General features: G+C 33.2%; 1 protein-coding gene across 1 annotated transcript in view; it reads right to left on the bottom strand.

Moving 5' to 3' along the window:
• Nucleotides 1-12,907, bottom strand: part of LOC131573649 (A disintegrin and metalloproteinase with thrombospondin motifs 20-like) — an 84,314-nt gene that overhangs the window by 22,481 nt on the left and 48,926 nt on the right. Inside the window, exons 22-28 of the mRNA XM_058827802.1 lie at nucleotides 12,008-12,172; nucleotides 10,276-10,398; nucleotides 9,304-9,411; nucleotides 8,103-8,267; nucleotides 7,586-7,876; nucleotides 7,099-7,260; nucleotides 5,465-5,641 (exon numbers count right to left, since the gene is read on the bottom strand). Coding sequence (XP_058683785.1) covers nucleotides 5,465-5,641; nucleotides 7,099-7,260; nucleotides 7,586-7,876; nucleotides 8,103-8,267; nucleotides 9,304-9,411; nucleotides 10,276-10,398; nucleotides 12,008-12,172 — 1,191 coding nt within the window. The remainder of the gene's footprint in view (nucleotides 1-5,464; nucleotides 5,642-7,098; nucleotides 7,261-7,585; nucleotides 7,877-8,102; nucleotides 8,268-9,303; nucleotides 9,412-10,275; nucleotides 10,399-12,007; nucleotides 12,173-12,907) is intronic.

The following is a 12,907-nucleotide window of genomic DNA, read 5'->3' as shown; positions in this document are numbered from 1 at the left end:
ATTTTATTAAAATCTAAGATTTTGTATTTGATCTTTAAAAAACTGGAAATACAAAGCAATAAATGCTGGCACAATATAGTATTATCAGAAATTTTTTAAACTTCTCAGAAGCATAGAAAATACAACTTTTTCTTTGGCACTTAACTAAATATAACTTAAAGAATTAACATCCCCCCCAGTTTATGTTAAATATTATTTCAGCATGAAAATATGAGTATCTTTTGGATGAGAAATGCAACATTTTACCTACCTTCACCAGCTGAAATCCAGTTTCCTTTCAACCTACACCACTTTTCTGTATATATTAAATTTACTAACAATATTTCCAACATTACATTTCCTGTGCATTAATATGAGCAGGCATGTAAGCTTCTGAAGGACTGATTCAGCAGTAAATGTAAGTGTTTAATCCTGCTGTCGCTGAAGTGAAAGGGCCATAGATAGAAGTATGCTAGAACATACACTGATAATAGAGCAGCCTGTCTTAGTGGAGTCACCAATCTCCCACAATTACTGGTTTTCAAAGAAAGGACTAAGAACGCCAGCAATGCAGAACTACAGAACATATTGTTCATTTCCTAACCCATTTCAGGTAATAAAAATATTTATGTATTGACCCTCACAAATGTTTGGAAATGTTAATACTTTAATATATATTTAATAACTTTTAAATCTAAGTTCCAAAACCACTTTGAACCAACGTTTATGAGTTCTGACTTTTCAAAGCTACCACCATGCATACAGCAAGTTCAGAATGATTTTCACAAGGATCTGACCACCTAGAACCCTTCAGCTTTTCTGAAAGTTCTAATATATACACCAGCAGCTTCACATTTCCTTCATTCCCATTAAATGGCTTTATGTATTTAGGCAAGGTATTACACATCACCTGCATCTTTTCCCCTTTCATTATATTCTGGTTGCTGGGGTTTTGTGTTTGTGTTTGTTTTTTTTGTGTATGTGTGATTTTATTATTATTACTATGTATTGATTTTATTTTGACTATGTCCCGCTCTTACTTGCCCTCTTTCTAAATGGAAGATCTGAAAGTTCTGCAAACCTCTTCCTGACAAAAGTGTTTTAGGAATGTAAAAAAACATTTCTTTGAGGTTAAGAGTTGAGCATTATATTATGATACTCATTCTTCTCTGTGTTTTGTCACTAAGTGGGAGAGGACTGAGCCACAAAATTACAGCTCCAGAAAATAATTAGGAGGTAGGATCTTTTAGGTTTACCATCAAAGTCTATATGCCAACTATCCATTTCAGTCCAGCTGGTCAATGGCATCAACTGCTGCTTTTATCAGTAACAGTATTTTTTTTGTGTGTGTTCAAATATAAGAGCTTTCCCCAAGAAAACAATGTCACAAAAGTATCATATGAAGTTAATTTCAACTCACAGGTTAAAGAAAACCCTCACTTTCAGCAAAAGTGGTTAGTACCTGTCCCACCCTTTATTTTTTAAGGGCTATAAACATTAACATTCCTTAATAAAGAGCACAATAAACACAAAGCCACACAACATGCATGAAAAAGAAGGGTTAAAATGCAACTGTATTTCACAGACACAAGTGACAGTCATTAAATTAAATTATTACACATACATTATAACTTATTATTTAAGCTATACAGGCAACATAGCACCAAACCGAAGAAATTTCCTCTTGATGAACATTACTCAAATATTTTCTTTTTGTATTTTGTAAACAAGTATTTTCTTTCATTTTAATCAGAATGACCTTAAATAAAATTCACTATCCCAAGTCTGTTTTATTATTTGGGCAGTGACATCTGTTATCAGTTTTCTCTGATAAGGCCCCCCTCCCACTTCCAAAGTTTTAAAAAATGAATAGCAGATGCTAACATCAAGATTTCAGGCAGTGGGATATTAATTTAATGTTCTGTATTGGCAATGAGGTATTTAAAAGTTCAACATTAGGCAGCAGCAGAAGTAGAAGTAAAAATCTGAAGGTGGTTTTGAAAACCAAGTTCACTGATTCTGAATTCCCTTTTAATATAAAAGATTATTTTTAAAGATATAAATACTTTTTACACATTAGAAAAAGTGAATGAAGGCACTTATCATACATAGCAAGAATTTTTGCATTAAAATTAATACAAATAAATATTTTACTTATGCTAGTTTGGCCTGCTTCTGCTCCTGGAGAAGTCAATGGGATGCCTGGCAGTAACAACACTGGAAGGGGACTGGGATTATTTTTAGAAAACAGATTTATATACATTAAAACTAATAGTAGATTTCTTCCACTACTGCAAAGACAGAATTACATCTAAATTATTCTGAAGCAAGTAAGTAAAAAACTGAAGCACTAGAAAGACAGCCGCTTTAAAGAGTATTACATTATGTGTCTGAGGGCCAGTAAAAAAAGGCAATAACACATTTCTGAGACTTCAGGGTAATTTTGAAAATAATCCTTTTTTTTATATGACTATTTTCTCTGAAATCACCAGTAATATTTATGAATTACATACCAATCCTAAGACTGAGGAAAATAAAAATAATTAAAATCCTTATTTTATAAAGATTTCAGACAAACAAAATATAATTGTCTTTTGTAAGGGGCTATTTATTCTTTCTAAAGAAAAAAGAAGGGATAATAACCAAACATATTTCAAGTTGAGACTTATCTGGTTAAAATTTTCACGATAAAATTGGTAATTACCAATATTCATACAAGAATTGATTACCCAAATGAAATACAAAGCTTCCAAGATAACATCAGCTGCTACCACCAACTGCCTAAGCAGAAACCTTGCCATTTGGTGCCTGGATCTTCAAGGGCTTTTTCAGACATTGAAAAAGTACAGGGGGCCAAAAATAAGATCAAATTCCTAAATTTATCAAAATTCTTGTTGAAAAATGTGAACAAACTTTCCTCACTATGCAAAGCCTGAAGATAAGATGAAGAGCTTATTCTATCCCTCAAGTGTAATTCCTGCTCAAGCTTCCTAAAATCTTTAGAAAATATATAAAAATTAAAGGTACAGACCTTTGGAATTTGAGATTTACCTCACATCCATTTTGACAACTGCAGAAACCAGGAACAAAGAGTACAAGCTTTTAAGCTCTGTGAGGGTCAGCTCCAGTAGTGCCCTACAGACACTATAAAGGGCAACAGCCAACAGCTGCTAAACTGCAGAATGCACCTACCAAAATTCTGGCTTCAAATCATAAACTGAACCTTGCTTGCAAGGGACCTTTTGTGCATTTACAAGATATGTTTTGTGTTAATTATGTTGTGTAAAATTAATCAATAACTATAATATTAAAACAAATGTACTTAGAAGGCATACTGCTAAAATTCCTCTGTCTATATAACAATAGCTAGCAGAAGTTAGAATCACAGAATCATGGAGGTTGGAAAAGACTTCCTAGATTAACTACTCTTGCATCAGTTTTTGCTTAGGTTTTGACATTGGAATCCCAGTAGTAAACACAAAAGCTCACTTGGCACAGAATTATTACTCAATACTTCTATGAAAAACATAAATAGTTTGTCTATAAATAATTTGTCTGGTTCTTGCAATCTTATAGAAAAGGGGGTAAGTGCAGATGTGACAGGCTTGAGGACTTCAGCAGCCAGAGAGCATCTAGTCATTAACAGTTCCCTCTGTAAGAGCATATTTTATGCCAGAAATGTGTAAGATAAGCAGGGCCATGACAGATCACTAGTCAGACATGGCTAAACAAAGCTGTTTGTACTAGGCTACAACAGCATTCCTGTGACTAAAGCTTTTATTGCTCCTTCCTAACAGCCATCCTTAATCAATAAATTTTGCTCTGCTTAAACAGCAACAAAGAACAACTAAGTCTCTGTGTTGGCAGAATTCAAACTAGCTAAATTATTAAAATATGACAGTATATTCAATATGTGAGCCTGCTTTTACTTCCTGAATCTGCTATGTTTGTTTCTGCAGCATAAGATAGTTTGACGAAATGAAATCTTTTATGGCTTAACCACAGAGCTTGCAACCATATATAAAGGAGTCCTCTCTCTAATAAATAGAATCCATTCTAAGCTTAGTTTTTGATGGATTAAAATGGCTTCTTATGTCACTTGAGAAATAAACCAACATGAAAATATTAAAAAAACTAAGCCATACAATACAAGATCTTTATATATATTCAGGTAATCTATTAATGCAGGGCAAATTGAATTACTCAGGGAACAAACAGGTTGTGAATAATTCTTGATCTAAAAGGAAAACAAACATTGAGTTCAAAAGCAATTATGTGCTGAACCCTACCTGTCCTCTCAGTACCTGATGAATATTAATTAGTGATTCACTGCTAATTATTTGGAAAATGGCTAAATAAGATACTCTGGTGTGTGCTAAACACAAACCCTAAACTCTGCTTTGCATAGTGGAAGAAGGAGATAACTGTGGCAAACCATTAAATCAAACTTACATCTTACAGTCTCTTTGCAATAAATTAGAATAGCTTATTTAAACATTAGTAATTGTTATAGTTGAAATCAGAGTTTTTTTTTAAATGCTGCCATATTAATTCAAAGAGACAAATTACATAGTTTTATTAATAAAAAAAACAGAATAAGTGCTGTCCCAGACCATCTCCCAGGGATGTCAATGACAGATTTTTTGCTGATTTTGATGGAACCAGAACTGGATCCAACCTCCTTTGATTGTCATTATTCCCATTAGAATTTAGCACAATAATCAATATTGTTGTCAAATTCACAGCTTGGGAATTATAATGTGCTCTATATTGCAGAGCTTGCTATGATTACTTCAGTATGTTAATAATCTACTAGTGGCAATTTTAAAGATTAATGGTGATTACAGTAGGCATTTTTACACATTAATAGACAGTGACATGTAGACAATAGCATATTATAGTTACATACATAATTATACATAGATAACTTTAATTAGTCCCTGTTTTAAAACCACTAATATAAAGTTTTATACACAAATGTACAAGTAATAAGGAGTAAAATGTTTGATGACAGAGTATAATATACATGGATGTGAGTTATTTTATACTTAAATATACTATAGGAAAAACGTTACGCACTAAAAAGTTTAAGGTGTTTTTGCAAATATAAATACGTAGATAATACTACAGTGTAATTTACAGCAAAAACTTTTAAATTTAAACACATATCAAACTGTAACCCTTCCAAATGGAACACCCATTAGATACTGTTATCAGTTATGATGATTTCTGGTAATTTTCAAAATATTCCCTATGATGTTTTACAGAGCATGGTACTATTCCCACTGAAGGAAATGACTGCTTCTCATCTAATTCTATGACTGCAGGAAGAATTTCTTTATAAAACTACGTGGCTATATTCCACATGCATTATTATTTCACTGTTATCAAATAAAATAATGACATAAAATCTTTTAAAAGACAAGGGGAAATAGAGTGACAGAAGGAACAAGAAAGCAAAAAATATTATTGAATGCTATCGTACCGATTTCCACGGTCCCCGATGCCAAGAAACATCACCAGGGCAAGAATGCACATTACACTGTGCCATGTTAGGTGGCTTGTCTAGAATGTCACAGTTTTGATCACCCAACATTTGGCCAGTAGGAAGCTGACAAATCACCAGTCTTGTCTTTATTCCATCTCCACAAGTCTGAGTACACTGAAACACAGAATTTTATATGCAATAATTTTATTAACAGTCACCATATACCATCAAACCAGAAGATGTAGCAATAATCAGTATATCATATTATCTACTATGTCTATCTTCATATTCCCTGGACGCTCTATTCAAGAACAAGGACTTAAAGTCTAATCTCATGTAATTCTCTCACCAAAACCTTTACCAAACTACATTTTTATGGTTTATAAAGTGATTTTCTGCAGAAAGTCTCAGTTTTACAGACACTTCATCAAGGAGAATTAATTATGAGAATAAATGTGCAAGTATTCCTCTCTATAGTAAGAAGAAAAGATGGAAATTTGTCTTAAAAGTACTTTTTCCTGTCAGACAGTGGCAGAAAACTCAGATACTGGGCACACTTCTACACAGTCCAATTTATACAGACTAAGTGTAAAATACTTCTAGGATTTTTTATACTTATTTTTTTTACTTGTGTTTTCTGAGTTTCAGTTTGCCTGTAATTCTTTGATACCAGTTCTCATTCCTAATGATCTCTTAAAACCAATCTGTAATAGTTGAGACCTTTTTATTGCATTCTCAATGATTCAAAATTAGAAAAAACTGCGTCATCTACGTGAAGTGTATCCCAAGTCTCTGGCTATGGACAGAAAAAAATATTGTATTTAGACTGACATTTAGCTAACACTGCCCAAAACAAGGGCAAAAAAGGTAAAATAAAAAAGTCACTCAATCAATTTTTCTTCTTTTTTTGAATTCCAGTAACTGATTTTCAAAAGTAATAAAAGTGGGCAAGAATCACAAGAGGTTAGATTAGAATAAATGCAAAAATAACCAGCTTTAGCTCTTTCTATAGTGTTTGAGCAGGACTGTGTGGTCAAAATATGACATCACACAGCACAGTGAAACTATTCTTTGTCCAATAACATAACAAGTGTCATCAAAATTTTCTATCTCAGGCAGAATTTTTAGATGCATGATCCTATCTCCATACTTCTAATTTGTAACTACAACCCAGTAGCTACTACTACTTGCAGTTACTGTTGTTAGTACCTATGAAATTACATGGAATAAAGTTTCTTTATGGCTTCTTTTTTTTTTCTTAGATGAGCTATTGCACTGGGGTTTTTCCGCATACAATCCAGCTTTTTGCAATGGAATATAATTTTCTATGTCTCAACATATGTGTTGTACAACAACTATATGATTTGTTGATGTTGTATATCCTTAGCCTCACACAATACTTACTTCTTTTGGATGTATTTTTACATTACTCATCTTCCTACTACAGTTCTGGACTTGATCCAAGAATAAAGTTTAGATAAACAGGCTGAAACTCATTCTTTTTACATTTTAAATTCTATTAAATAAGGAAAAACAAGGTGTTCAGTTCCACTCACAGGCACATAGTTATGTTTCTACTTCTAAGCTTACATGGTAAACAATGCTCCCTTTTGTAAGTGAAAAGCTCTTACTTCTCCCCAGTTCCCAAAGTTCCACTGTGGGCAGGGTCCAGAATCACAGTGTCTTGACTCTGAAGGTTTTGTTGCCTCATCACAGTTACTGGCACTTCTTCCTTCCTCATCTTGACATACTACAACTCGGCGGTGAAATCCACCTGCACAAGTACTAGAGCACTACCAAAACAGGTAAACATACATTTTGCCATTACATGATCAAAGAAATGTAAAATATATTGGTTAAAACAGCTTGGTTTTAAACTTTAACTTTCAAAAGTGAAATTTTTAAATAAAAATGACTACTATGTGGAAGTATTTGAAATCACAGAAAAATTACACCTAGAATTTAATATATTCTGAATAACAGTAAGAACAAGAATAAAAATACTTTTTAAAATGAAGGTACTTCTCTTTTGACCAAATCTGTACTGCAATAACATTTCTAGAAGTGCTAACACACACGTTACAGAACAAGTTATTATATTCTAGAAAAATTTCTTACTGCTCCCCAAGGTCCAGTTCTCCATTGATATCCTCCCACAGATGGACGGTTCCACTGGTTTAAGTTGTCTTGTGCAGGGTGTATTGGGAGGTAACCTGTTTCTGGAAAACGGCCTGGATGGTCAGGTATTTTTGGAATATGATGATGAACTGGTGGACATGGTGGCATGTTACATTCTTGCTCCTTAGAAGGTCGGCCTTCAGGATCACAGTAGTTCTCATTAATTTGCTGATGGTAGTTGACACAGATGACTTGTCTTGTTACTATTCCACTGTCACACGTTACTGTGCACTGACCAAAAGATTAACACAGTGCTTGTCACAGAACACTGATAATTAATAAACAAATACATTTATATTTACTTTTGACAAGAACAAACATATACTTTGCTTTTTCAAGGGATGCAATTTCAATCACAATTGCCAAGAAAAAAAAAACCAAACTCTCAATTTTTAAACAGAGACTTGGCCAATAATCTAAACACACACATTAAAAAATTCTTACAATTAATACTTACAGGGGACCAATTTCCAACTTTCCACTCTCCACATGGGCTGAAGCAACTTGAAATTTCAGCTGGTCGTGGTAAATGAGCACACAAAGATTCATCTGCTATCTCTCCACGAGCATCTCTACAACTCACATAGCGAGCACGATCGCCCTTCCCACAGGATGCAGAGCACTGTCAGTGAACAATTCAAGGTCATCACACTTTAGGAGACTAAAACAAGATCATCCAAGCATCTAAAATACTAACATAGTTTCTGTTGGCTTGGAACTGAATTGCATGGCCTTAATTCTCATGAATCATTTCAGTATATATATAAACAGCCAGCATTTAAACTATGACATGGCATAATTAGACAGTTGCAAGTAACAACAGAAACATCAGTTACTTCCAGGACACTTCAGCAGTTACACAGGGATGCAATAACTTTTATTAACTGTTAAAATAAAAATTAATATTAACAATCCATTTCTCACTATGGTTTCTATAAGATTCCATTGAGCCCCTTCTGATGCCTTTATAGCCGAGAAGTTAAAGGTGGATATAATGAAGAACTGAGTAGCCTCAGTTTATGCACCCTTTATTGCTATTTAGTTAAAATAGTTGTGCAAAAATATAACTGCATAATATGCTTTGTTAAATATCTCAAGGGATTAACCGACATATGCACATTGTATAGATAATTTTAAATTTTCACATTGCTATCAAGTAAAACTGATTTTACTATTTTTTATTATGAAAATAAAAACTCTGCATTGCATAAAATTTATGTAGGAACTGTTTTACTAATGTTTATTTTACAAAAAATGTTAAATTAGACCTTTAAAGAGTCCAACAGTTTAGTGTTACTATTCACATAAAAGATTTAAATAATATTTTAAAATCAAAGATGTTCAGAAATGTTGTTCAGAAACTGATAAATTACATTCAATAAAACACTTCCTACCATACAAAAGTACTCAGAACCCCAGTTCCTAGAATTTTACTTTTTTTCCTATTATTTTTCATGGTTGAATTTGAAGCATACAGTTTGCTGGAAGTGTCTATCTGCTCCCTAAGAAACAGTTTATTTTCTTAATAAAATATTAGAACTCCTTTTTTATCTATCCCAAGTAGATTTCAGGCTGAAAAATATATTAATGAAAGCTTCATGGAAAAATGGGTGAATGAGTGGAGGACTGCTCTGCCAGGTGAGTGCTACATTACATACTGGGGTCCATGATCCATATCTCCATTGGGTCACCTTCCCCACATGAACTAGAGGAAGTGAAGTAGTCCATAATTTTGTATTTTCTGGACAAGAGGGCAATTCACATTCCTGTGGGGGTGAGAAAAAACAAAAAGCTTTTGAAATATACATTTCAGAAGAGCCAAACGTAAAACAAATGGTTAGCATTAAATAACATGTAAATATCATCTTTTACATTTTTTCTGGAATTATTCAAAGACTTTTCATTGAATTGCTTTGTTTTGTTTTAATAGAGTGTCAAAGAAAAATTATTTGATCTTAAAACTGTATTGGTAATAACTAATTCTATTGGCACTTCGATAAAGAACAGTTTTGGCCAACTTGTTGGAGAGAAGGAGCATAGACATTACAGTGTCCTGCTTCAGAGACACAGGCAGCACAGAAAGACCAAGCAAAGACAGTGGCTGTGCTATCCTGTGCTTTATACCTTCAGCTACTGAGTATATGAATTTATCCAGTTTCAGTCAGTAGCCAAAGGTACCACAAGTAAAAATGCAAAGGATACTCAAACCCATTGTTTTCACATCTAAGCAGAAATAAACTACACCAATTAACTGGCTTTTATATTTAGAAGCCTAATAAAGAAGCCAGCTGGGGACTATTTATAAAGCAGGATGGCAAGCAGTGTCCTTACAATATTCTACATGTTGGAGCTTCCCCCACTGCCAAATAATCACAGGCCTTTGGATTCCTTGAAGTCATATAGTCTTTCAATCACATACCACCTTTCAAACATCCAGTCTTAAAATTTCCCTTCTTTTACTTAATTCCCTAGACAAAATTTGATGTTTGTGAAGAAAAGCATAGAGTTCCAGTATTTTTTTCTCATTTTAGAAATTACTTCCTCCAAGTTCCCACACAGAAAGTGGAAGAAGAAAACAGTTGTATTCCTACACTTTTGACAGAGAAGTAGAGAGGTATTTTTTAACTTACTTGAGTGTCTCTAGGACGAGTGGCAGCATTGCACTCCCTGTCGTCGTTCAGAATAGCCCGGTATGTCCCAGTAACACATTTGACTGCGCGCACCTGGTATCCACGTCCACATGTTACAGCACACTGTTGAAGGCAGAGGTTTGATACATTTGTAATAGGGTTATTTATAATCAAATTTAATTTTTAATTACATTTTCTACTTTAAAACTCTTTCCAGAATGAATAGGAATGACTACTGTGACAGCGTTAACAACCAGTGTCCATAGCAGACCAATGAACAGCACTTGTACAGGACAAAGGCTTTCTCTTTCCCCTTTTCTATCCCTTGCAATGAGCAGGAGGCTGGGCAGGAACACTGCCAGAACAGCTGACCTGACCTGATCAAAGGGACAATCCAAGCTCTATAATGTCATGCTCAGCAATAAAAACTTGTGAAGAGAGAGTAGAGGAAGGGAAAGGGAGGAGTAAGGAGTAGCTTCAAATGAATCATGAACTGCAGCTGTTAAATAAATGTCTTGCTCTTCACTATAGTTTGATCAGAATGCACTCAAAGAAGCCACCTAAAACATCAGATGGCTGAAAATGTGAGACAAATCCTATCACTATAAATGTTGTGATTCAAGCGCAAGTACTTGTGAAAACCTAGTTGTGAATGGCTATTACCAGGTGGTACAGTGTAAAAACTGCAATGAAAAGTTCTGCTCCAGTGACAGAGATTGGTAAATTATTTGTACAAGCTATTTCAGAAAACTATTTTTTATTCAAAAGAATTCTATCATAGGACTGAATTAATTTTTTATTTTACTTTTACATTTAGCTTGTAGAAATGGAAAGTCACCACCAAAAGTGATTGTAAGATTACATTATGTTAGATAACAGTGTGGTTATCTCTAAGGTAAAAAAGTAAAAGGAATGTCTAAAGTAAAAATATACTTAATTTCCAAAGGTATATTTAATCTGTATTTTAGTAACAGGTTGTGTGTAAAAAGATAAAGATCAGCTGCTATTTGGTTATGATTTCCCACTAACATCCAAGAAACACTGAATAATCTTCTGTTGCTTTGAGTAACCTGATCTTATAAAAACCACATGAAGTTGAGTACCTTAGTTTTTTTAATTAATTCTCATTCATTTACTGACAAAAGCTTCCTTCACAAATTCACTTTTTTCTTTTTTAGCATTTTAAATCCACTCTGATTTACATTAAATGAGTGCCACACAGGAATTTAGTTTTCAACAGCACTTTCACATAAAGAGATAGCAGATCTTTTATCACTGAAAGTAAAAACAAAATGTAACAATAAAATACTAAGTCTTTTCCCCTATTACCAGCATATACATTTCTATGATTGATTAAGTATATTGTAGATTGAAGACTGATCTATATTAATTGAAGCAACCATTTGAATATGCCCACTTACCTATAAATATTTGGTCTTTTACCAGTGTTGTTCATCTGAATAGTTTGCTACCCTTGTTTTCATTCATTCTGGTGATGTACTACACTGATGGGCAAAACCATCTTTGATACTAAGGCTCAGGATCAATTACTATTTTAGGCATTTAACTTATGTATAAGTGTTCCTAAATTACAAAGGACCCTGCACACACGTGAATCAATGCAACTAAAACAACTGCTTAAGATTCAACTAAAATGTACAAGAAGTATTGTTTTGTGATTGCTCATAGCCTGAACTATAAAACAAGAAGCCAGGAATCCTTATGTACTCACTGATCCCCAAGGCCCTACTTGCCAAGATGCACATTCATGAAGTTCACACGGTATTACTGACTCTGGTCTGTCATTTGGGTTACAGAAATCATCTCTCAGTTGTTCATCATTAAGCTGGCACCAGACTTGACGATGCTTCATTCCTTTGCCACATGTCACAGGACACTGTGAAATTATTATAAATACTAGTTTCAGAGATGCGAATCTGCATTAATGGCTTCAATTTCTTTTAGTAACTTGTTGAATTTTAAAAATCACATAAATAACAAAAATATTCCATGAATGCAAGTAGTCCAAAAAACCCTATTTTTTAATTAACTTTTAATTTCCTGTTAAGTTCTACTCAAATGCTAATACAAAGAAATTACTGTTAAGATTCTAAAGCTACAAATGATGAAAGCTATGTGCAATGCAGATAATTTATTTCCAATACAATAATAGCACATATATCACAGCTTTCACTGGAAAAATGTTTAAACTGTCCACAATTCTATTATATCCACCTAAACTATAATAAAATTAATATAATGCTATTAAAAAGTTTGCTATATAGTTATCATTGCTTCATAAAAAAGAAAGGTATGCAAATTACTATAATTATTGTAATTAATATAATTAATTAAATTTCAATTTTTTTTGTATTTGTATTAAATTAATAAATATTTGTCTTAAAGAAATACATTTTCTTTACTTATCTTCACTACCTCATTTTAATGTAACAAAATTAAAGAGAAAAAGGAATTCTAGGAGTGTTTTACAGAAGTTCTGTAAGTTCATGCCATTCGTAGATGTGTGATGTATATCAGATAAATCATAGGACTTCAGAACTCTCATAACCATGTGGCTCAAAATAAAATAAAACCCCTAAACATTTAATGCAGCTTATTTTAGTATTGATGA

The sequence above is a fragment of the Poecile atricapillus genome, chromosome Z (assembly GCF_030490865.1).
Source record: "Poecile atricapillus isolate bPoeAtr1 chromosome Z, bPoeAtr1.hap1, whole genome shotgun sequence".
Lineage (NCBI taxonomy): Eukaryota > Metazoa > Chordata > Aves > Passeriformes > Paridae > Poecile > Poecile atricapillus.
Note: the sequence above shows the minus strand (reverse complement) of the source record. Positions and strands in the feature narration are given on the sequence as shown.